At 42.5% G+C, this 26708-nt stretch overlaps 1 protein-coding gene across 7 annotated transcripts in view; it reads left to right on the top strand.

Moving 5' to 3' along the window:
- CTXN1 (cortexin 1) overlaps positions 1 to 26029 on the top strand; it is a 111512-nt gene extending 85483 nt beyond the window's left edge. For 6 of the 7 annotated variants that reach the window (XM_085637872.1, XM_085637877.1, XM_085637876.1 and 3 more), the window contains exons 2-3: positions 21139 to 21201; positions 24175 to 26029. In XM_085637872.1, the coding sequence (XP_085493998.1) occupies positions 24264 to 24521 (258 nt within the window). In that variant the 5' untranslated portion in view covers positions 21139 to 21201; positions 24175 to 24263 and the 3' untranslated portion in view covers positions 24522 to 26029. Of the gene's footprint in view, positions 1 to 2015; positions 2146 to 21138; positions 21202 to 24174 lie in introns of those variants that run through there. The other variant, XM_085637873.1, reaches the window with a different exon arrangement.
- The last annotated feature ends 679 nt before the right edge of the window (positions 26030 to 26708 follow it).

Below are 26708 nucleotides of genomic sequence, written 5' to 3'. Positions count from 1 at the left end.
GCTTGCATGACGATCCGTCTGGTGTTCTGGCGTAGAGAGTGTAGCCGTAGTCCAGCCTGCTGGTGATGAGTGCTTGCGTGAGTCCGTCTGGTGTTCCGGCATAGAGAGTTTTGCCGTAGTCCAGCCTGCTGGTGATGAGTCCTTGCATGAAGGTCCGTCTGGTGTTCCGGCGCAGAGAGTGTAGCCGTAGTCTAGCCTGCTGGTGATGAGTGCTTGCGTGACGGTCCGTCTGGTGTTCCGGCGTAGAGTGTTGCCGTAGTCCAGCCTGCTGGTGATGAGTGCTTGCGTGACGGTCCGTCTGGTGTTCCGGCATTGAGCGTGTTGCCGTTGTCCAGTCTGCTGGTGATGAGTGCTTGCGTGACGGTCTGTCTGGTGTTCCGGCGTTGAGCGTGTTGCCGTAGTCCAGCCTGCTGGTGATGAGTGCTTGCGTGACAGTCCATCTGGTGTTCCGGCATAGAGCGTGTTGCCGTAGTCCAGCCTGCTGGTTATGAGTGCTTGCGTGACAGTCCATCTGGTGTTCCGGCATAGAGCGTGTTGCCGTAGTCCAGCCTGCTGGTGATGAGTGCTTGCGTGACGGTCCGTCTGGTGTTCCGGCGTCGAGCGTGTTGCCGTAGTCCAGTCTGCTGGTGATGAGTGCTTGCGTGACGGTCTGTCTGGTGTTCCGGCGTTGAGCGTGTTGCCGTAGTCCAGCCTGCTGGTGATGAGTGCTTGCGTGACAGTCCATCTGGTGTTCCGGCATAGAGCGTGTTGCCGTAGTCCAGCCTGCTGGTGATGAGTGCTTGCGTGACCGTCCGTCTGGTGTTCCGGCATAGAGCGTGTTGCCGTAGTCCAGTCTGCTGGTGATGAGTGCTTGCGTGACGGTCTGTCTGGTGTTCCAGCATTGAGCATGTTGCCGTAGTCCAGTCTGCTGGTGATGAGTGCCTGCGAGACGGTCCGTCTGGAGTTCCGGCATAGAGCGTGTTGCCGTAGTCCAGTCTGCTGGTGCTGAGTGCCTGTGAGACGATCCGTCTGGAGTTCCGGCATAGAGCGTGTTGCCGTAGTCCAGTCTGCTGGTGATGAGTGCTTGCGTGACGGTCTGTCTGGTGTTCCGGCGTAGAGCATGTAGCCGTAGTCCAGTCTGCTGGTGATGAGTGCCTGCGAGGCGATCCGTCTGGAGTTCCGGCATGGAGCGTGTTGCCGTAGTCCAGTCTGCTGGTGATGAGTGCCTGCGTGATGGTCTGTCTGGTGTTCCGGCATAGAGCGTGTTGCCGTAGTCCAGCCTGCTGGTGATGAGTGCCTGCGAGACGGTCCGTCTGGAGTTCCGGCATAGAGCGTGTTGCCGTAGTCCAGTCTGCTGGTGCTGAGTGCCTGTGAGACGATCCGTCTGGAGTTCCGGCATAGAGCGTGTTGCCGTAGTCCAGTCTGCTGGTGATGAGTGCTTGCGTAACGGTCCGTCTGGTGTTCCGAGGCAACCATTTGAAGACCTGAGATGTACAGAAAGGGTTTTATTTAGAGTTTGATGAGTGTGATACTTTGTCACAAAGGTGATAGGCATCCCGTTGACGAATGACAAGTGCATCGTACCCTTTTCGTAGTTGTAATACGGCAGATGGGATATTTGACACATTTTGACTGCCTATCCCATCTGTCAAGCTCTAAATACGGCCCCTGGAACCTTTTACTTCAAACACCAGGTTTGCAACAACAACAAAAACATTTTTGGCTGCAACACAGCCTCACACATACAATCCCTTATTTTTCGAGCCAGACAAACAGACACATTGACAAACCGAGGATGATGGATGGACATACCCAGGCTCCCCATCCCCATGTTTGGCAGAAAAGTATAAGGAAGGCGCTGACAGGAGCCTCGCTGCGGACGGTGATTAATTATGAATTCAATGATTCGATTGTCATCGTGAGGAGCCGAGCGTGGCCTGGCAGAGGCTCCCGTGCGGCTCCGGTGCCGGGGAGAAGCCGCCCCGCGCCTTTCATTGCCTGACCTTTGGCGGGGATTGCCATAGGAACCCGCTGGAGACATCGCAGCGGCGGAGCGGCGGCTTCCCCCGCCCTCCCCGGCGGAGGGACACAACTGTTGCTTCTGTGGCAGGAGACGCTGGCAAGCACCGGGCGCCGCTGCACCAGGGGCGGAGGGGCACACCACAGGTAAAGAGAAGCATCGCGTGCTTGTGGGGGGCGAGGGTGTCTCATGCCACCAGATCCTAGTGGCGTCTCTTGGATGCATGGGCGTGACGTCCAAAGCAACCGGTGGCTGCAGGGTGCTCGGACCTGGGCGGGGTCCTCTGCGCTGCCATGCGGGGGGTGGCGATTCTTTTTTCCAAGTTTATGTCCGGGTGGGGGGCGCAACATCTTAACCAGTTAGTCTCGTGAGGTGGGATGGTCCCCACCCTCATTTCCAGCACCCGACGGAAAACCCACATTCTCTGACGTACAGGACAAATCTGAAGTGCCAGCGCCTTGACGGACATGATGTGGGCGCTTTAGAACTGTAAGCAGAAGCGCTCCAACTCTTGCTCAGGGGTACTAAGCGCTATATAGTTACAATACAGTACTCTACAATTTGGATTTGGGGAAACGAAAGACACTGGTGGGCACTTCCAATTTACACCGTTCTCCACGTCGAGCCGAATGCGAGCTATGTATTTTTCGTTGTCTCCCGGGCCGCCAGCCTGTGACGCCCTTAATTTGTGCCTCACATGTTCTCTATTTTGTAGGAGCAAAAACTCTTAACTCAGGGATTTAATGGACCTAGAGTCCCCTAAAGCTTCGTTCGGGCGTCTGCCAAATTTGAGAGCTGGCAGATGCTATATGCAACGCCATTTTATAATGTTTTCACAATATTTAGATCAATAAATTCATGAGAATTTCTAAAACTGAGTACAATTACATTCAGCACAAGTAAGACGGCATTTGCAGCGCCAGGAAACGGCTGCATTAAAGATCATACAAAAACCGCCTCTTTGTATCACTCTTGTGCTCTCTTTAATTTATATAATGCAATATAGCAGGTTAGCCATTAGTGTCGTATAAAACAGTATTACGATTTTATTAAAAATGTTTTATCTTTTGTATTATACATTGTTCAGTACGGATGGAAAATGAAGGCTTGCAGAAATAAATCATATATATATATATATATATATATATAAAACCTACTGGCGGTCACCAGTAGGTAGATATAGTTAGGACCTATTTTCCATAGGTAATCCGCTATGTATATATATACACACACACACACATATATACACTGTTTCATGGGTTATACTATTATCTGGCCCTGTATGATATTGATTTCTTCGAGGCAATCAGATAAATTTTATTTGTGAAAGGTGCAATAGGATACTCTGTAAGAATGAGAAGACCAGTGGCGAAATCGAAGATGTACATTCCACAAGTGCATTTGACAATCGCACTGTATTATGGGTACTGTGGTCCGATAATTAATACAGGTGAAATTAACCTAAAGTGGGAGCCAACTTTGCAATCAGTTTTTGTTTTGAAGACTTTGAACAACTATACTGGAGGCCATGGCACCCGAAATAATGAACTACTTCAGTAAAACCTTGTTACATGACTGTAGGCATTCGTTGTCCATCTTCAGTGTTTACACTTTGTGGATTAAAAGGAGAACGGCTGACCATACCACATGTTGCTTATGATTAAAACGCCGAGTGCGTTGAAACGCGTTATGCTGTAACTCTCTGCAAAATAAAGGATTTTATGTTACTAACCGGCTGGTGGGCTCATTGTTGATCCTTTAGTCAGGGTCTGCTATCTTTTGGAATATATATATATACATATATATACATATATATTTATATATATAAATAAATATATATATATAAATTTATATAAAAAAAAAAAAATATATATATATATATATATCTCAATCTGTGCTAGTACAATGGGAAGTTCCAGAAGAGTTTCCTAAACCCAGCTTGGCGTCTACCAAAGTGCAAACCAGGGCCGGTTGCATGCTGTGCTGGTGCAAGACACCACAGTACACCAGTTTTGGCTATATAGTACTACCCAATCATTGCGCAAGATGGCCCATTTTCCATATCTTCTTCAGGTCGCCTTGCTCCCAGCTAGGTCACTCCCAGTACCATTATCATGGCTTGAAACTCTTGCGCTGTCTTAACCTTTTCCCTTCTACCAAAATCTTGGTTTCTGGAGCCAGACTGTGTTAATTTTGATCAGACAGAAAGAAGCTGCAAGGGTAATTTCCACTGTACTACCTGGTCTGGTCACTGATATGTAATCACATGTGTAATGCCCACCTCAAATGACCAGCTGCCACATGGCCATAAATACAATACAGTTGGAGCAGAGTGATGAGAGGCAATAAAAAAAACACAAAGTTGAGTTACATAGACAAAAATAATTCTTATTCAGATTCTCTTGGTTGTGCATTGCAAATCTTTTTATTCCTTATGTTCTTCGTACAAAGTGCATACAGCCCCCGCGTTTCATCCCTAACAGGGCTTCTTCAGGGCAAGAGAAAAATTGTATTGCCTCTCATCACTCTGCTCCAAGTGTTAATTTTGTCTTTGGTGTGTGCTAAGGCCACTCTACTGAAATTTGTCATCAAAAGTACCAACATTCTAGTTTAGCGGATGGTTTTTGCATCTGGGTGGGAACCAAATGTGGCCTACCCCAGGATACTGATGACCATCTATTGGATGTAGCTGTCCCTCTATCACAGGACAAGTCGTCTTAGAGCTGATCACATCATCCATTGACATCAACCACCCACTACCACGGCAAACCCGTTGACGCCACTGGTATGCAGCGCTCTTACCTCCATTGAATTAGTTTTTTCGTCTCGTACTGGGAGTAGACAATCTCTTTTCCACTCTCTCAATCTATTCCTCTAGATTAGTCCTTGAGTAGTACCTAAGCGCTTTTTCCACCCCTTGATATTACTTCATACCACCCAGTTTTGGCATGTGTTCAGTTTAAGAGTTTTCATTTATGCCGACAACACCTAGATCCGCCTCGGTCTGCTAGGTGAAGTGGGTGAACCCTCCAGCGAGTCTGGTTAATGATTCCCTTTCTGTGCTCAAGGCCTGGATGTCTTCTCAGCTTCTGAGGTTGAATCCCAGCACATTGAAGATGGCCCTCTTTCTTCAGAATCTTAGACATAGCCAATGTGGTGAGCAGTCAAAAAATCGATTTTTAAATATCTGCCTACACTAATATCGAATTTTTAATATTGTGGGGACAGAATATCGATGTCAAGAATAGCATTGACCAGAATATGGAGCTTAAGGCAAGTAATATCGTTTTTTTTATATCGAAGTAAGTAATATCGAAGTTAGTAATAGCGAAGTAAGTAATATCGTTAGCAAAAATGTCGTTGTTAATAATATCGATACTTATATTAGTGTTATGTATTTTAGTATGTATTTTACATGTATGTTTAAAAGTTTTTTTGTAATGTATTTTTATTATTTTTAAATATATGTATTAAATGTTTAGAAATGAGTAATTTTGTAAAGTAAATTTTGCGTTTTAGTATCAGAGCGGGTTGTGGGTTTATAGGGGAATAGGGTGGGAAGTAATTTAATTATAATTAATTATTTAATATGTTTTTATTTATTATTTATTATTAATGTATTGATAATTAATTATTAATTGTTTTTTATTAATTGATTACTTCAGCATTATATTAATTATAATTAATTTATCATTTTATTTATTTATTTTTATTGTAAATGAATTTATTGTTAATGAATTATTAATTGGTAATTAATTTTTATTAATCGATTAATTGATAATTTAATGACTTTTGTTAATTTTTATGTGTAGCGGGTTGTGAGTTTATAGGGTAATAGGGTGGGAAGTAATGTAATTATAATTAATTAATCAATGTTTTTTTTTAAATTTATTATTGATAATAAATGTATTGTTTATTAATTATTAATTGGTAATTCGTTTGTATTGATTGATTAATTTAGAATTATATTAATTATAAATAATTTATTATTGTTTTATTTATTGTTATAGTTAATTAATTTATTGTTACTTTATTATTAATTGTTAATTATTTTTTATCAATTGATTAATTGACAATTAAATTATTTGTGTTTTTTTAATGTGTAGTGGGTTGTGTGTTTATGGGGAATAGGGTGGAAAGTAATTTAATGTTATTTAAGTAAATATTAATTTAATTTTATTGGTATCTTTTATTATTTTTTAGGTAATTCATTTTTAATATGTTATTTATTTTGCCAAAATTATTTAATTATTAAATATGTTAACTTATGCCATCCTACATTTTCCACACTGTTACATGTACTGGAGTTGGAATAATAATTTTAACCTCTACGCTACCCAACACTTTCCCTACTGTTGCACTCCCTGGAGTGGGAATAGTAATTTTAACCCCTACGCTATCCAGCATTATTCCTACTGTTGCACTCACTGGAGTGGGAATAGTAATTTTAATCCCTACGCTATCCAACATTTTTCCTACTGTTGCACTCACTGGAGTGGGAATAGTAATTTTTCCCCTACGCTATCCAACACTTTCCCTACTGTTGCACTCAGTGGAGTGGAAATAGTAATTTTTACCCCTACGCTATCCAACACTTTTCCTACTGTTGTACTCACTGGAGTGGGAATAGTAATTTTTACCCCTACGCTATCCAAAACTTTCCCTACTGTTGCACTCCCTGGAGTGGGAATACTAATTTTAACCCCTATGCTATCCAACACTTTCCCTACTGTTGCACTCACTGGAGTGGGAATAGTAATTTTTACCCCTATGCTATCCAACACTTTTCCTACTATTGCACTCACTCGAGTGGGAATAGTCATTTTAACCCCTACGCTATCCAACACTTTCCCTACTGTTGCACTCACTGGAGTGGGAATAGTAATTTTTACCCCTACGCTATCCAACACTTTCCCTACTGTTGCACTCAGTGGAGTGGGAATAGTAATTTTTACGTCTACGCTATCCAAACCTTTCCCTACAGTTGCACTCACTGGGATGGGAATAGTAATTTTTACCCCTACGCTATCCAACATTTTCGCTAATGTTGCACTGTTCGGAGTTGGAATAGTAATTTTATTACCTCCGCTATCTAATAATTTTTGTATTATTTTAGTTAATGTAGTATATAATTCATATTTCAAAGATTAACAATATTTTTAATTATTTTAATTTGTTATATATATATATTTAATTTTTATTTGTATTATTGTTTTATGTGTATAGATGTACGTATAATTTATATATTTAATGTAGATGTACGTATAATTTATATATTTAATTTCTTTTCTATGTTATTGAATTAATTATTTAAAATTATTAGTAAGTATATATATTATATATTATATGTACACATTACATTTATTTTTACTTTATATATATTAAATATATAATTTGTAAACATTTAAGTTTTTTTAACTATGTTTATTTTAATTATATGTATTATTTACTTTATTTTACATTATTTTTTAAGTTAAATAAAAAACAATATTTTTAACAACGTTATTTTTGACATCGATATTTTTTTTCCGATATTTTTGTAGTTACCATAATGTAGATAGGATGTTGATATTCTTGACTTCGACATTCTCACTGCGATATTTTTGTAGGTCGATATTCTGTCCTTCGATATTTTGTCAGTGATTCATCTAGTGTTATTACTCATCCTATTAATGGTTTATTTACAAACACATACATGAGGAATAACCACCGATCTGATTAGTAGATGTAGTAACGGGTAGAAGTCACAAGCAGTTACGGTACAGTCCATGTGGCATACAACCATAAGTGCTTTAAGAACTTATTCACATAAGTGGCATATTGAGTCACACGGCTCTTCTTTTGGCAGTGCAAAGAAAACTCACATGATTGATGTTAGCCATTTGTCAAATAGTGCCAGACATTTGATGGAGACACTATGTAATATTGCCTTCTGTACTGTGTTTATTGTGGGAGTGAACTCTTTATCTTGTGTGAAACTAAAAACTCATGAGTAGGCAAAAATTATTTTTAGCTACCCCATTCCATTAGTGCAAACGTGCCAAGTGCTATACAGAGTGAATAGGTCCCCAGGTGGGGAGAGATCGCTTTACGTTAAATAGAGAAAAAATTAAGGTTTGTTACATATGGTACTGAGGATAGGTCACAAAAGGCAAATTGCAATTAGGCATGAGAGGCAAATCATGAAATGATTTCTTGGCCAACGAGAAGAGGTGAAAAACAGTAGTCTGCAGACAAAGGTATATAGCATGCCTCTATGAACGGTGAAAACCTTGCATTGCCATTGTGGCATCGCTATAGTGGTCCAAGCTCACCTTCTGGCCTTGGTGTCACAACCAAAGGCAGTCTGAGCAGGGGACCAGTGAAGTCACAGCCATGACTCATTCATTGTGGAGAAGATGGGCAATGGCCATTTTTAACTCCATCATGGCCATTGATACCAGTGGGGAATGATAGCATACTAGTTGCTGGAAGAGGCCAATCACTAAACATGACTGCCTCCAGTGGGCCTAAGTATTCCTGCAACAGATGGCCATCTCCTAGTGAGCCCACAGAGTGAGCTCTCCTAGTGCTCTGCATGCTCAGCCCACTTTAAGGACAAGGCGCAGGAGTCAGGCTCCTCATCCGCAGGTGAACATCAACGGGATAGCTCTGGGATGGACCACCAGCAGCAACAGAAGTCCCTCTATCAATTTGTGACTTAATTATTGCTAATTGCACTTCAATAGAACACAACTAATTACAAAATACTACACATGTATTACATAAAGCATGGTAGAAGGACATTTGTCACAACTACACACTGGATCTTGCTAACAATCCTACCATGAGTTTGTGTATTAAAAGAAACATGTCAAGGGCTTCTTTCACTTCTTATCCTACCGAGCAGCAAAGACATAGAACGAGCTACACTTTCATCTACGGACCTCTCCATCTCTTTCAGAGTCCCGAAAGTCCCTTAAGAGCTGGCTATTCAGCTAATCAACTAGACTCTGCCAGCGCCTATATACCCGCGAGGGTGACAAGAAGCGCTCTACAAATCTCCTGATTAATTGATCGATTGATATCAATTAAGATCCTAAAAAATAAAGAAAAAAATCCTTGGTTGTCAATGGATAGTGAAGAAGTTCTCAAACCACCTGGAATATGTGTGGTCTATATACTTTTTTATGGACTCTTTTAGTTGTTTTTTTAGCTTGCTGTTCGTTATGGGTTTGCTCAGTTTTCACACATGCTGTATGATATAAGGTTCTTTTTAATTGTATACATTTTCAAAGACATGCCAGTTAACTTTTACACAATAGCTGACTCGGTTTCCTTTCCTTGGCCTCCCTGCCCTTTTCTCACTTACTATGTAGAATTTTGTTATGTTATATTATGTGTATTTGTGAAGCGCACTATCACCTGCGAGGGTATCCTTGGCGCTGAGCAGGGGCGTGTGCCTAGCCCTGCCTAGGGTAGGTTGGTTAATTGAAAATCCAGGTCTTCAGCTTCTTGCGGAATTCAAGAAGAGAGGAGGAGTTTGCTGTTGATCAGTACTCCAAGGTTCCGGGAGTGGGTTCTGGGTGTGGGTCCCAGTTCGGACGGGCACCAGTGTGAGTCCCTCAATGAGGTGTTCTTGCCAAAAAAACTCTACTCGTGTCTTTTAAATGCTAAATGTCTTGTCTGTCTCCTGGTTATTATCAATATCATGTTTATATTAGAAGTATATCTATCCACTGAAATTCCATTAGATATGTTACTGTTATGAAGATGATATAGGGATGTTGGCCATATGCAATAATATTTAATTAGGTTTATGTATCCTTGCATGGCAATGTGAATTATGTATTTAAAAACGTTTTAATAGAGTTTTTAAACATAAATAGAAAGATAAAGGATTTTTAGCCATTGCTGTCGATGGTGAAGTACCTTGGTTCCTAGTCCTGCGAAGGTGTCATTCTTAGAGCAGAGATGGAAGGCCGGGTAGGTTGGAAACAAATTGTTGGAAGGCCTTGAGACGTGATTAGTAAGGGGCTCAGGGAGGTAGAGTATTCCCATCTGATGGTTTAGGCTACCCTGTTGAAAAACACACAGTAGACTTCTAGAACTACAGAAAAGTGGCATAGCAACACACTCTGCCTCGAGGCACTGTAACAGACAGGACATGGGTGCGGTTGCAGGGCCTAATGTATCTTCCTTCCTTCTCGGTTACTGCCCTTGAATTCCAGTCACTGAGAAGGTGGGCGCCCTTCTTTTATGGTGTCCGTCTTCACTTAGGGACCTCACTTTCCCTGGTTGGAGTGTTCTGGACGATTTTGTGATATCATAGGGTCATCTGACACAAGGGATGCATCGGGCTTGATACAATGTCTCAATACTTTTTTCATGGTTTCCTTATGGTGAAGTCTGCCTTAGACCTGGGGCAAATCCTAGACGACAAACTTAAATATGGTTCCTGTCCATTTGATATGCTTCACGGGTGCCTCACTGTGTTTCATCCTCCTTAAATGGAACCCAAGCTCCACTGATGCAGACACTGTCCTTTCCAAAATCGTATTCTGGCATATGGGCTCTGCATACCTTTGTTCACTTCGGCACCGAGCGGGGCTCTGACAGGGTCATCCACTCTAGCACCTCTTCCTTCTTGCTCTGGTCCAGGGTGTAGGTGGGTGGCATCCTTCATTTGTTCAGTGTTGAGCAGGCAACCTTGAGTTCAACCGGAAACCGCAAGTGCATAGGGAGTCGTGCTGGCAGATTGAGCTGGTAGGGAGATGGAAGCCCACCTCAGATGGTAAGTACCCCAAAGGCCTCTAGTAGGTGGCAGACCCTTGCATGCACTATCATCACCAATCCATTCCTACCAAAGTACTTCTGCACCTGGATTTAAAGGGATTCATTTCTCCCTCAACTGCGACAAAATCATTTTTTGGGGCTGGTCCCTCAATGTGGAACTCAATTCCAAAGGTGCTGAGATGGACGGAAACATCATCTCTTTAAAAGTAAACCCTGAAAATATAACCACTCCATTCCCTACCGAACTTATTGTTTTATTCTCCTTTAACCATCTCACCTATAGGTGAAGTACTGTTTATTGACACTTTTACCTCAGATACTCATCCTTCCGTTCTGCTCCCATCTGTCTTCCAATGATATCTAACACCATCTTATATATATTGAATGTCATTATCTGTCTTACAGTTTCTATGTGTTAATGTATTTCTTAGATCCTGGTGCTTGTTCTTTGTTAAATGTAAACCACACTATCACCCAGTTATTTGAGCCACATTATACAACAAGCATTTACAATGCAACGGTCTCGGCATTGTTAAAGTTAGAGCTATTGGCATTGCTCATGACATTATTTTTGTTTATGTTTTTGTTTTTAAAACATTTAAAGAAACGGCATTGTTATTTAGAATGTGAATAGCTTAATCACTCTCAATTGCGAGACCTATTGCATTTGCACCCACACACAGAGCCACACACACAAATAGAGCCACCCACACACACAGAGCCACACACACAAATAGAGCCACCCACACACACAGAGCCACCCACACAGAGCAACCCACACACAAATAGAGCCACCCACACACACAGAGTTACCCACACACACACAGAGCCACCCACGCATAGCCCTGTTCTTTATTTCTGTGTATTTATTTATTATAAAGAGCTGCGAGTCGCTAATAAGTGACATCACGGTGCTATATAATGTGCCGCTTATGCAAGCCTGCCTGAGACCTGCTCCCTTATCAGCTTCGGAAAATAACAGTCAAAATCCAGTTTATACTTCTCTGTGCGCCTCTTTCTCCAAGCCAAAAGGCGCCTTGAGACCTCGCCCCCATCCGCGCCACTCTAGGAGCTGAGCTGCCAGAGCCGAGAACCGCAGAGCACAAACTAGAAACGAAACACCCAAAATACGTCTAAACGCAGCGTGTCTTCTACTCAGGGATAAAGTTGTGGTGTTTCCAGTTGGCTAATGAACTGGGCCGTGCGGAGTAGTCCCCCCGACTACCCCTCCTCACCCATCTGTGTTATTGATGAGGCAACGCGATGGTGGTCTCGAGGACGTTTTTCTTTAAAAAATAAATTACAAAAACCATCCCCTCATCCAGCCTCCCGTTAAAACTTCAGTTGCAATAATTCCGACAATAACTTTCTCACTATTATTACGATAACCTGCGGAATTTGGAAAAATGAAGGAAAGGAGAAGGAAGGGAAAAAAGACAAAAATTAAGGAAGAAGAAATAAGACGAAAACACGTACAAAGAAGAATAAACACATTATTGACATACCTAAGAAACATGGTAAAAATGGAATTTAAGACCGTTAACAGAGCACACATTGGAAACATATGGAGCACATGTGAAGGAAGAGAAGAGTCTACAACAGCAGGAGAAAGAGAGTCATACATGGCACGTAAAACAGTAAAAAGAAATGTACGAAGAAAGCAGTGGAAAAGACAGGCAGAGGGAAGTATCAGAAAGAAGACAGCAAGTATTCAAGAGGAAGGACTTGAGTCTGGAAACGGCTGGGCAGAACAGTAAATAGCGCTGGGCTGCTCAAAATCCATTTTATACTTCTCTGACCGCAAAGCACAAACCAGAAACGAAACACCCAAAATACGTCTAAACGAAGCGTGTCTTCTATTCAGGGATAAAGTTGTCGTGTTTCCAGTTGGCTAATGAACTGGGCCGCGCGGAGTAGTCACCCTGACTCCCCCCCTCCTCACCCATCTGTGTTATTGATGAGGCAACGCGATGGTAGTCTCGAGGATGTTTTTCTTTTAAAAATTTTTTTTAAAAACCATCCCCTCGTCCAGCCTCCCGTTAAAACTTCAGTTGCAATAATTCCGACAATAACTTTTTTTCACATTGGAAACATATGGAGCACATGTGAAGGAAGAGAAGAGTCTACAACAGCAGGAGAAAGAGAGTCATACATGGCACGTAAAACAGTAAAAAGAAATGTATGAAGAAAGCAGTGGAAAAGACAGGCAGAGGGAAGTATCAGAAAGAAGACAGCAAGTATTCAAGAGGAAGGACTCGAGTCCTGCTTGTTTGCTTACGTTGTTTAGGCAGTGGAAAGGCAGCTTCCATTCCAGATCCATTCAAGGGAGTCGCCATAAACACCACCGCCTTTCTCCGAGGCGAAGCAGAAATGCCTCGGAGAAACGCAGCGGCGTTTTCCGATTCGGGGGCGTGTTTCTTTTTCTCTCCTCTTGCCATTGGCTGGAGGAGAGAAAAACACGCCCTGCGAAAAGCAACGACAAAACACGCCCCCGAATCCGAAAAGGACGGGGCCTGTTCGGAGAGACGATCCTCTTCTCCAATGGCTGGCCAGCATTCAAGAGGCCAGCCAATGGAGAAGAGGAGAGAAGAGGGGCGGGTTCAAGCCCCTCTTCTCCAAAACATTAAATCTCGACTTCCGGTTCTGCCTTCGGCAGACCGGACGGTCCTCGACCTAAAAATGACTACTTTGAAGGGCAGCAGGAGGCCCCCACACTTACCAGACTTTTGTGGCATCAGCTGGGGTGGGACTCAGTCCCCCAGCATTCCATCAGAGGCGTGGGAGGTGGAGCTAGCCCTCCCATGAACTCTAAGGCTCCTCTGCACTCCCGCAGCGTGTGACAAGTTTGAAGGGCCGCGGGAGGCCCCCACGCTTACCTGACTTTTGCGGCATCAGTTGGGGTGGGACTTGGTACCCCAGCATTTCATCTGAGGTGCGGGAGGCGGAGCCAGCCCCCGATGCCTCTAAGGCTCCTCTGCACTCCCGCAGCGCGGGACCAAGGGCAGGCCCATCTGTGCCTGTCAGCATCTGACAGAGGCTGGGCTGGGTCACCACCCTTGGCTCTGATTTTTTGTTGTTGTATCTGAGTGGAAGGCCAAGACGAAAGGCACAGCAAGTAAGAAAAGACTCGCAGCTAATTCTCTTGCATGCTTTTAGACTGATGCCATGGGGGTGATTAACAACAAAATCAGGATTGTAGAAGAGCGGTTGAGGGTTACAAAAAAAACTCTTTCTAAAGCTGCCATAGGTAGCTCTCCCTTTCCAGGCACCCCTAGAGACATAAGTACTGGTAGTACTGACCTATTCGCACCCCCAAGCAGGCTGGCCACACGTAAAGAAGCGGATGCAACTCTCCCTGGGGTACTTGGGGGCAGTAGTGTGGTAAACAACCCATGTGTATTCAATGGCCCAATGGACAACCTGCAGGATGCCACAAGTGTGGCTCACCCGGACCCAACATGTAATAATCTGCAAACTGTTAAAAGGAACAGGATACCAAAAAAAATCAAAATTGGGCTTTAAAAAGATACACACAGCTGTAACCTGAGACTACACCCCAGTTGACGCCAAAACACAGGCAGGAAATCGTGCTTGGGTGGGCAACAATAAGGCACATATACCATCATTGACTGCTGATCTGGAGGGTCTGATGACTCTTAGAGTCCACCTGTGCAAAATGTTTAAACCCAGGACTCACTGCCCTAAAGGGGATCGAGCTAACACTAAAGGATAAATGCGCAACTGGCTGACCTGAATGCTAGAGCCGATGGCAAACTAAAGGAGGGGGCTATATTTCTTAATAGCATGGACAGTCCTGCCTGTGAGCAAGCAACATCTGGCGGACCTCAAAGGGCTCAATGTAGTCTTCAATCAGACAACGCCAAGAAGGTAACAATTGAGCCCATTCCAAAGCATTATCCGCCGGACGTACTCTCTATACAGACGCTTCCCTCGCCGCAAGATTCAAACCCAGGGGCAGTACCACGCGCAGGTCGTCCATATAGCAGTATGCCTACTCTTCATACCACTTATAGCCCCATCTTCCCTATTATTCATTTACCACCAGAAGAACTCCCCGCTGGTCATCGTATTACAAAACGTGCCTATCCTAACACACGGTCAGCTGGAGATGGAAGCCCAGCTCAAAAATAAGGTCACTGGCTATGAACATCCCTGGGTGACATGAGCAGTAACTTTGCTTCAAATAACATTATCGCCGTCCGTAGAGTCTAATGGATAGGCACAAGGACAAAATGAGAACAGGGCGATTGCATCATAGTTAACTTTACGAGTGGTAGGACAGCTGGTTTTATCCTTCAAAGAGTTATGTGCAGTACTCCCATTCAATGTGTGAAAGCGGTACCGCTCAGCTACTTTTATAGACCCAGCACAACGAAACATCCGGATCTGGAGATCCTTTTGTCTTCTAGTCACCACTTGACCAATTACCCGTTTTCAATTTACAACCGCTTCTCAGCACTGGACGGAGTCGATTGACTGGAAGCGGCTGTCCCTGTTAAAAACCATGATAGCAGGGCTAATATTATAGCCTTGCCCACCGATGATGCTTCACTCAACTACAACTTTACCACCCAAGAATCTTTACTGACTATAGCTGACAGGCAACTCCCCCCTGCCAATGGGCCTGCGCCCATTGCCAACTCAAAACTCGAAAACTCAAGCTAAAGGTGGGATTCAAAAGCTCTATTTTGGAACATAGCTGGGATCGCACATACATTTCGAGATTCAGAATGGCTAGACGTGATCAGTGATTACCAGATCATCTGTTTGCAAGAAACTTGGGCCTGCGAACGCACGTTTTTATGCGATTTCAACTCTTGTTGCTCCAACCCCAGATGGTCACAATAGCTGAGATTTATTAACTATGATAAGCACGACCCTTCCCTGTAAAATAATGGACACGGTCTTTGATTTACCCTTTTTTCAAATTAGCTGTATTATGCTGGGGTCTTTGCCTATGGTAGTTTTGATACATTTTTATCATAATAACTTTGATACTTCTGACTGTACAGTTATAGACTCCTTGGGAGCCGCGCTTGACAAAGTCATTGAAAAGTCCTCAGGGGATTTTTGCATATTGTGGGGTGAACATTTTAATCTGAGATTGTGCCATTCCACTAGTAATCTTGTTTGTGGATTATGGGAGGCCGATTCTCCAGATTTCACACATTTTAACTTAAGTCTATGTGGTACTGCCTTAAACACACTCATGATAAAACATAACTTATCTCTTGCCATTGACTTACCAAGTAGTTCACGAGACAGCCAGGTCACCTACACGGGGAAAGGTTCTGGAAGCCTAATAGACTTCATTGCGGTCTCAATAGAGACAAGTGGTAGCATAATTGATTACGTTATTTTACCCACCAAGCTGAGTGACCATAATCCCCAAGTACATTATTTAAAATTGGGATTAACATCCTGCACAACTACACAATTTGCAGCAGAGTACTCTAAAAAACAGGGTCTTAGGCGTAGGTGGGTGGAAGTAGACTAAGGGGCGCTACTAAGACAGTTGGTGGGTAGATGCACAAGCAAAATGGATACCTGTCTAGGCAGCGACGTCCCCTAATTAAGAGGGGTAGAGGCATACCTAGAAATCTGCGGGCAAACATCTGAGTTGCTAACATATAAAGCACCCAAATACCCAAATAAGACCACAAAGGGGTTTGATGGTGCACAAGTGAATACCGACATCTCAAAGAACCATTGAAAATCCTGCCTAGAGGCACTGAGAACATCCGCGCTTGTAGACGCGCATACAAGGCAACACTCGCCGCTAGAAAAGCATGCATTGTGACGGAGGCCTGTGAACAGTTGGCGAGGGCCTGTGTAGAGAAAGACTCAACAACCTTTTGGAAAGTTGTCTATTCCGTGTATTTTGCCCAAGACCACTACATCATCGCAGACATGCCCATACTAGCTCAAACTTATCAACGTGTTAAATTTTAGCCATGTTTTTAATGATTCCCATCGCCCGGAACAGGGACAACCATTGCCCAACTACAATAGGGACAAGAGGCTGGGGAACTATCAGCCACTCATTGAATTAGACTAAGTTACCGTAGCCATCACCAGATGCCCAAGTAACAAAGTGCAAAAACAACAGATGATGGACGGAATGCTGAGCCAATCAAACATTCACCCCCAGTCACAGATCTGGGTTAAATCCATTGTTTTTTTGCACACCACACCATTCCAGTTTTGTTCTAAACTGGGGTGGCATGGTGAGCAAAAGAATGATGGATTTAACCCAGATCTCTTGACTGGGGGTGAATGTTTTGATTAGTTCTGCATTCCGTCCATCAATTGTGTGTCTCAAGTAACAAAGTGCCAGGGCCTGATGGAGTGCCTATTGACTTGTTCAAAAGCAATACTTAGCTATGGGCACCCTTACTAGTTAACATCTTAAACAGCGCCATCCGGTACAGGCGCCCACCAAAATTATGGTCCAGTGCCATTATAATGCCAATCTTTACAAAAAGTGACAGAGGGGACCCCAAATGTTATTACCCAATTTCTCTCATAAACAGCACAGCAAAAGTGCTGGGAAGGATATTATTGGAGCGTTTGGAGAATTGGGCAACTGATAATGAGATCTTAACATAAGCTCAATTTGGGTTTAGGAGAGGACTAGGAACAATCGATCAATGCTTTAACCTCACCCTCATTCATTGCAAGTATGTTCAGGCCAAGAAAGGATTGGTATACCTCGCCTTCATGGACCTTAGCTTAGCATTTGACAATGTTGACAGAGGTAAACTCTGGACTAAACTGCTGGACTTGGGAGCAGAGGAAGGGCTGGTGCATATCCTAAGTAAATTACACGAGGATGTTGAAGGTTGTGTTCGGTATGGCATTAATGGGGAATGCACCCCTTATTTTAAAGACAGCAAGTAAGTACACCATGGATGTGTCCTTGCCCCCTTTTTCTTTAGTGTATACATCAATGACCTGGAGAAATATCTGGGGGATACTGTGGCTGATCCCCCTAGGGCAGAGAGCCATTCCCGTATTAATGTATACAGACGACTGTGTCCTCATGTCAAGAACAGCAATGAGCTTACAGAGGTTGTTGGATGGATTTGTTGCATTTAGGGGATCTCTAGGGCTGCAAACCAACAAAACGAAGTCATTTACTATGGTCTGCAGTCGCTCTAAAAGGAAGACGAGATCATTCCACAACCGTGTCCCTAGGCTGGAGACGGTGAGTACATTCACATACTTGGGGGTACCTTTTGACGAGAGCTGCAATTGGAGACACATGGCGTAGGTCAGATGCCTACACATGGAATAGAATGTGGGTGCTATATACACGTTTGCCAAGAAACTGGGATCATCCCCAGTGGGTGTGCTGCTTAACATATATAAGGCCAGATGCGTTTCAGCAGCCACCTACTGAGCTGGGATATGGGGAACTTACGAGCCCTCCTCATTACAGGTTGTTGAAAATAAATGTGTACGCAAACTCTTTTTTTTTAAACTTCTTTTTATTGGCATTTACACATATTATCAAACAACACCAATACGAGAGGAGTTTCAGAATACAGTAGTTTCTGCAGCGTACCCGGGGTGAGGAAGGAGAAGTAAACACAGAAAATCTCCATTACCTGAAGTCCAGTTTCATAAAGAAAAAAAGAACAAACAGGAAAAAACCCCAGTACTCCTTTGCCTCATATAGTGTAAGTTGGGAACCGTCTCAGAAATCCCCCCAGTCATACTTTCAAGGGGAATCGACGAGGTCCAAGTGCTTCCGTAACGCACGCCTCCACTCAACAAGTTCAATAAGGTCAAACCCTCCGTATATGTTCAAATCGTTCCTTGTGTAACTCAATCCCTGTATAGGGTAACAAAACCGTCAAACAAAAACTAAAACTAGATCCCACCAGGGGCCTACCCCTATCCTATAGACCGCTAGAGACATACATTACTCTCAATGTGGATCTCCGTCACCAAGGGCGGGGTAGGGCAGGGAGGGGCAGAAAACAAGACAAAACAAAGACAGGAAAAGAAAATCAAAATCAAAGCGGGAGGGGGAAGTAACCCAGCCTGAGAGAGAGAGGCAGGGAAAGCCCCACCGCACCCCGACTCAAGCCCGGGGTCCGCCCAACCAACCCTCTGCCTCCGCCACTTCACCCGACCCCCTCCCGGTCCTCCAGTGTCCCTAGCTCCGCTGTATCACTCCTCTCAGGCTCCTCCCTAGACTCCCATGCCTGGACAATGGCCCCCCAGCGCTCCGCAAGCGGTTTGCGAATTTGTACGCAAACTCTTATGCCTACCTAGGTCTGTACCTACATCTATCTGCCATGAAGAGCTGGGCCTTGTTCATGTAAGAGATCTAGGTCTGCAAGCTCCATTAATGTTGTGGATCTCAGTTTGGAATCGCCCGGAAGCTGTCTTAACCAAGAACGTAATCGTTGATTGCATGAAATTAGATCAGGCAAGCAGCAATGGCCGGCTAGAATATGTCAAGACTCATCTGAGTATTATAGGGAGGCACTAACTTTTTAACAGCCCCTCCTGTATCTCTAGGCAGATGAAAACTCTGGGCAAGAGAGAATGGTTGGACCACACGACGAAGAAAAGAGAGGAGGAGGACATTAGCAAATGGTCAGTGAGGGCATAAAACATGTTAGTAACAACCGGAGCTATGGAACCATATCTGCTTACCATACCGAGCTCTCACTGTTACTACATGGTCAGATTCCGCCTTGGCTTGGCACATCTATTAGTAGCCTATCCACCTACAGCTAGATGCGAACAGGATCTCATAGCCTGTCCTTGTGACTCGGTCTGCGAGCAATCGCAGCTGCGCTTTCTCTTTTTTTGTGGGCTATGCAAAAGAATATGGAAGACTCTGCGTGTCCCCTTGCTGAGGTCCCTGAATATAAAGCAATGCAGACCTGCTCTGTTATATCTACAGTTATTACAAACAGACATGGTCTGCTTTACTGTTTCCAAGTATATTTCATCGTCCGTCAGAGTACGGAAGCTGGTGGGAAAATAATCGCCAGTTACCACTACACGTTGATCCACCAGGACCTACTTGTGTAACAGTTTCTCCTCCCTATGACTGGAACCCACTGGACGCACAGGCTTTAAGACTGCACTTTATCCCGGGATCGAGATGTTCTCTGGCTTTTCATGACCAAGGTAGAGAGCTCCAAGCATATTACAATCCTTCACATTTTGCACAGCACAAGCACTTTATCATACATTTTATTATATCATGCACAACATCCTACCTATGTCGTAATATTAGTACACCGTTTTTTTTTCTATGTTATTGATTGTATTTGTTGAATTCTGGCGAGTTGAGTGGACTTTGTAAACATATCTGAGAGCTAGCGAGTGCTGAAAATAATATACACTGTAGTACCCCATCGGCATTTTATTGTATACATCGACATAACAAGTGACTGCTTTAATTGTATTGAACAAACTTTTAATATTTCACGTGAAGAACTCTGTAACTTTCCTTTTAAAGGTATTTTAATTATGTTTTAAGATGTTATCATGTATTACGTTCTTTTATGATTTATTTTTAAATCAAATAAAGTTTGCCTGATGATGATGATACATAAAAATGTTAAACAATAAATAAATACATTTCGTAAAGAAGCCAAATAACCATCAGTGAGTAGCTCTGGCTTTCTACAGCCTAGGCTGCAACCCAAAAGTGAATTTTTCCAAACCCCGGGAGTCCTCTTGCAGCATCAGAGATACCTTTTAATATTGATTCTTAAATAAATGTACAAATGTATTCCGCCATCTGCAAACATTCTTAAGCCTTTCCTAAGCAAGAACAAACCTTATTAAATCAGGCTCAATTTTCCTTAGGATTTTTTGTATTCTTGCTGTATAGGGCATCACTTGTCCTGTAGATTGTAAGGTGTACATTCAGACTATGGATCTAATTTAGTTTGGCGGGCAGCTTATTCTGTCACAAACGGGATGGATATCCCACCTGGCGATTTCCAAGTGCATTATATCCAAATGTACTTGTAATACAGTGGACGGAATATCCTTCACATTTGTGACGGAGTAACCCATCTGCTGAACTCTAAATACAGGCCCTGTATTTCTTCACCAGCTACCAGTTAAGTTATTGGAAGCCAGAGAAGGTAAATGAAGCTTGTCTGTACTCAGGCATTTAGAAGCTTCATTGCTGATCATACATATATCCTTTACTTCTATAACTTCTTAATTCAGCGATTGTAAAAGTGAATAGTCTTTGACAGAGCATTGTAGGATAGTTGTTTGCAAATATTGGATAAATTAATCTTGAGATATCATTCAATGCGACCAAATGAGGAACATGTTTGTTTCTGGTTCATTCACAGGCTAAGTTCATTTTCCGGCAAAGAAATCATTAAGGGATGAAGGAATCAACTTTGCGTTGAATGGTGAGTAGCGTCTACATATTTTGTGCATGTCTGTACATGTGTTTCCATTGGTTAGAATAGATCAAAACAAATTATGAAGATTCTTGTGACTAAAAAGAAGTAAATTCAGAATTTGAAATTCCCAACATCTCAAGAACAGGCCCTGGATGTGTATTTGACAAATTACAGGGGGGTATCTGAAGTGGCCTCCCCTTGAGACCCTAATGGAAGGAACTTGTCCAATCCTAACCCCCTCAGAAGCCTTCTGTGTAATACTGAAAGGGTTATGGGTGTGTAAGTAGAGAAAAATATGAAACGTGAAGAGGGTTTCTGGGCCCAGATTTACAGGAGTTTTGCAGGGGCTCTTGCATGTCACAAAGCGACACTATGCTATGCAAATTATAGCACTGATCAACTTTTGCACGTAAGTAGATTTTTGCACCGGCTACTTGGCTACGCGTAGAGCACTAACTGAAAGAAAATAGAAACCAACAATGACCATGTGTAATAGCTATACCTTTCCTGACATGTACACAGTTCATTATGTCCTCTTGGGCAGTCACCTGCTTGGTGAATATTTGCCCCGGAGCATGTACCGCGAGCACCAAATTCAAACCTGGTACAAACAGTACAAACGTTTGCTTCCTGTACGCGATGGTGCAAGGTTGAACGATGCTTACACAAATACTAAATTATTGGTGTGTGGTAAATGATGACATTATTGGCATATGCCATTGTGGAGCCTACTCACAAACTGCACTTTGTAGTATGTTTAGTAACCTACTCATATACTACAAAACCCTATTTACCAACCTCATTGAAGAGATATCTGCCTCAGTCTCTCCAATCATTTCTACGCGGAATTCTCCACTCTGGTTGTAAGGTCTCTGCACATGAAGATATACATTTTAGTAGTGAATGTTGGAGGAACATAGTGGATAGCTAAAATATGGGTGATACTTTCTGCTTAAATAGAAGGGCATTAGGGAGGGATAATGGAGGGCTAAGGAGAGGTATAGTCAGGGACATCAAATACAAACGCCCAAAGGCAGAAGAGTAAGACTGTAGTTTTTTTTACAAAATGCACTTCTCAAGTTACTGCAGCAAAAAAGGAACCAACAAAGCCATAAATGTATTCCATCTCAGTCTTGGCGTAAGACAGCACCGCGCATGGCCATTGAAATGAATTGCAACACACGCCAAAAGAAAATAATGGTGGAAGGGTTTTAAATTAACACTCCATAGAAAATAATGTTAAGTGAAATAAATTTTCTCAAGTTTCAAAATATATAATGCATATTTTTTTAAATAGCTAAATACTTTAAACGTTTAATGAAAAATATAATTATTTAAATATATTAAATACATTTGAATAAAATTAACTAAAATTAGTTAATATAAAAGTTATGGCAAAGATGGGATCTGTAACAAAATTATTTTAAATTACATTTGTAAAGCAATTAGTACATGGGCTGGGCAGGCACAATGATATACGAACAACAGGTAATACAGCAAATCATTTCTTGTACCCATGCTTTGACAACTGAAAAAACAAGGAACACTACTCTTTTGCCTGTAGACCAATTCAAGACACTCTTTGCAGTAAGTAAGATCTCATTAGCACCGCTAGATACAACCATGATGCTGGCAGATACATATTATAGGCTTAAAGCTCACTGCAGAGGGCAGTATTGGTTGTTAAAGACTACATGGATATTAGAACATGTCACCAAATGAGGGTAGAATGTTCTCACTTAAAAAAGGAGAAACAGAAAGGCAAACATTGGAGTGTTGGAGCAGAAGGCTTATACCAGCCATTATAAGCCAATATAAGCCCTCAGTCACTCCATTGTCGTCGATAAACCTCCAGACATTCCAATGCTCTAATTAGCCTCCGAATATTGAGTTTCCGAGTTCTCATGATCAATGACATCAAAGATTCTAAGGGAAGCAGAAAATAACTCATGTTATGTTGTGTTATGAACCTGGAATCTGCCCTGGCATACATTACTTAGGGTTCAATTTAGAGTTTGGTGCTCAGGGTACTCTGCCCAAAACTTGACTGAGTATCCTGCCTGCCAAAACTTGTCCGCCCATCTCACTTAGAGAGGGCAGACCTGAAGTGTTTTATCAATGGAGTCAATACATCCTCCGCCTGAAACGGCAGATGAGGAAGGACTTTACAGTGGCCGCTCTATTTAAGGGGAACAATATAATGCCTTTTTGAGTTGTCTAACAACACCACAAAAAAACACAGATGATGATGGACAGGAAGAAAACTATGACCCTTCAACATCCTGGGAGAAAGCACCCAGAGTTTGGGAGTCATCAGTGTTTTTACTTCTGCTGTGGGAGTTTGTGTCTCAAAAACATACAAAATGTAAAAAGTTTGGGGAACGACCATCAAAAACCATACTAAACTTGAAAGGAACTGCTGTGAAAAATTTAGATGTAGATAGATGACTGTTGAACTGGAAATTAGTGTTCTCACGCTTCAGTGATTCTTCATTTCCAGCACTTTTCCCATCATTTATTCCATGTTTAATCTATACAATGTCTTGACATGGAAGTTGGTTATCCTGAATTTGTTATAAACTGGATTGCTTTTAATTTGAAACTGCTTAGCTTTTAAAAGACCTAAAGGTATTGTCACAGAGAAAGTCTCTAACGCCCTCAGGGTTCAGGGCTAAGATCCTTCTGCGGTCCAAGAAGTTTCCTGAGTTCCAACTATAGAAAATTACACTGTGGAGAGGTTCAAATGCTCTGCCAAATAGGTCTCTATGGCTGATCTAGCTTATCCAGTGTCTTATTGTGGCCTCTTATCTAAGATGTCTGAGGCTGTGGCCTCTTTTTGTGTATGCTTAGCTTCAAGTACCTGAATTAGTATGGAGACAATTTACACATTTTAGATTGAAAAAATGCTGCTCAAATAATATTACTCCTAAAGATTTTTTAAATATAATTACTCATTCTGGTTCCTGTTTTCTCTTTCAGAGTTTACGGCAGTCTAGTCAATATCTGTCCCGGAGACTGATTTCATAACATACTTGCAGTCATAGATTGCAGACTGCCATGCGTCTACAATGAATTATGCATCGACCACGGATTATGAACTACTGCTCTCCCCAACCCTGCTGGATGACCCCACCAACGGCATGGGCATGGATGCTGAGCAGAAGACGGTCTTTGCGCTGGTGATCCTCCTGATGGTCTTTCTGGTGATCCTCATGGTGCGGTGTGTCCGAATTCTGCTTGATCCGTACAGCAGAATGCCTGCATCCTCATGGACAGACCACAAAGAGGGGTTGGATAGAGGGCAGTTTGACTATGCTTTGGTGTAAATTGGTATCTTCCAACAAATGGAAGACCATGTAAAAAAGCATTGTGGGAATCTCTGGAAGCAAACTGGTGGTGACTCGTCAGAGAGAGGCGCAATGCATATCGATCAATTGGCTATACCGCAAATTTCTGGTCTTATTACAGAACTGAGCAAGTTGCTTTAGAGCTAAATATAACTGTGTGGTATTAAAGATGATTTGGTTTGATAAAAATTAAGAGGTAAGCCCTACTGCTTTGAGCCAGCGCTAGCAGGATCAAAGCTACTAAATGGCGTCTGCATAATCAATCACTGGCTGTGTCAAAAATTGAATCAATTTAGATCATTAATTGATCAACTGGAAAAGTCTTAAAATAATAGCACCTAATAGAGCCACCCAAAATCCTGCTTCTCCCAGAGCCTAGGAGGCTAGCCAAAGCCTTCTCTCACAGACCAATCCCGAGTGAGGCTTTGCCAGAGAATCAGATGCCGATCTTAAATGTAGCCATTCGCAACACAGCAAAAATTCTGCCTGATACAGCTTAACTGCCTTTAACTTTGGATGCCTTCAAAATTTGAACATTCCAGGCCTGATATACCTGAAGGCCCTCAATGTATTGTTTTCTAGATATGATAATTTTTTTTTGTATCTGAATATTTTCAAAGTGTGAGCCTTCTTTTGAGGGTCGTCTCTCTGAAAGGGGGTGATTTTGCTAGTCATTTTCCCACTGGTAATTGTTAGTTAGCAGATCTTCAGTGTCGGTGGTGGGGAATTGTGTCTTACTAGATTTCTCAGGTTTTTGGGGGTTGTTGATTTTTCTTCCACTCCAGTGATTTCGTCTTGTGAGTGACTGTGAACTGTGATGTATCGCCTCAATGCCAGTCTGTATCCTGATTGTCAGAACTGAAAAAGTATGCATTGTGAGATGTAGCGTAACCTTTAGCTTAAATGTGTAAACTGAGCCCTGTGGTTATCTTGAACAATAATGGTTCTCTGTGTTTTCTTCATGGTCACCCAAGTCTGACCATTTTTTTTGACTGTGCATTTAGCCAGGGGGATCAAGTTATACTTATACTGGGTATATTTCATGTGGATGATACGTGGCAAATTAAAGTAATTTCATGCAGTGGCAGATAATGCATAAAACAGCAATATGGTCAGTATAAGAATATTCTTCAGAGCAACGGAATCTTGAAATGGGCCACATCATCGTTACCGGAAGAAACATACGTAAATGGATTGACCAATACATGCTCTTCCCCTATTTAGGTACTAATCTAAGATGAAAGGACGGTAATGAGAATCATTGGCATTGTTTCCACTTGTCAACAAAAAAGTAGCTTTTGCCACTGAAGCTTTGTGCACAGACATATTTTTGAGTCATCAGAATTCTGCTGCTTGGGCTGAAATAAATATGGTGAGATATCTTGTTTGAATGCAATCTAATGGTGATATGTTCACGGACAATCTTGTGTTATCTATTCCACACCTTCCTCTAATAAAAATGTATGCTTATTGCTGCAGCTAAGCTTAAAAACAAATGCTGGTGTTGATGGTACTTCTTCAGAATTGACCTGCGCGATCATCAGCGGGTTTTCCATAGATAATCTGCCCTGCGCAATCATCAGCGGGTTTTCCATAGATAATCCATTGAATTGCATCTCTAGTTCTCCTTCAGCATTAGATCATCAACTAATAGCTTTGTTAAACTTTAGAAGTGTTGGATGAAGTGTGCCCAAGATCTAAGACCTGCACACCGAACTTCACTGCATAGCTACTTGCCACACTTGCCAGGCAGTTTGGGGCTAATTTAGGCATGGGGGAATGCCTTATTTATAGGTGGAAAAACTACCAGGTAAACCTTTAAAGGTCAAGATGCAGCTGGCAATGCGGCAGGCCCATCGGCCACACGACTGCTGGGCAAGATGACCGGCCACATATATGACATTACTTTGTGATCCACATCCCACAGAATGAAGCTCATTGGTCCTATGAGTTCACAGAGATAAGATACCCTTATGCTCACAAACTATTTCAAAATTAAGTACTCCACTGATAACACCTAGATGTACTGAGAAAGATCACTCACAGGAACAGTTTAAAGGCCTGACTTAAGGGGACCTAGTGTTAAAAATACTTTGTTTCGCATCATCCTAGTCCTTCTTCAGGGCTCCCCAGTAGCCAGGATATACAATTGGTGGCAGCATGTGT

This window comes from Triturus cristatus, chromosome 12 (assembly GCF_964204655.1).
Source record: "Triturus cristatus chromosome 12, aTriCri1.1, whole genome shotgun sequence".
NCBI lineage: Eukaryota > Metazoa > Chordata > Amphibia > Caudata > Salamandridae > Triturus > Triturus cristatus.
This window is presented reverse-complemented; position numbering and strand designations above follow the sequence as displayed.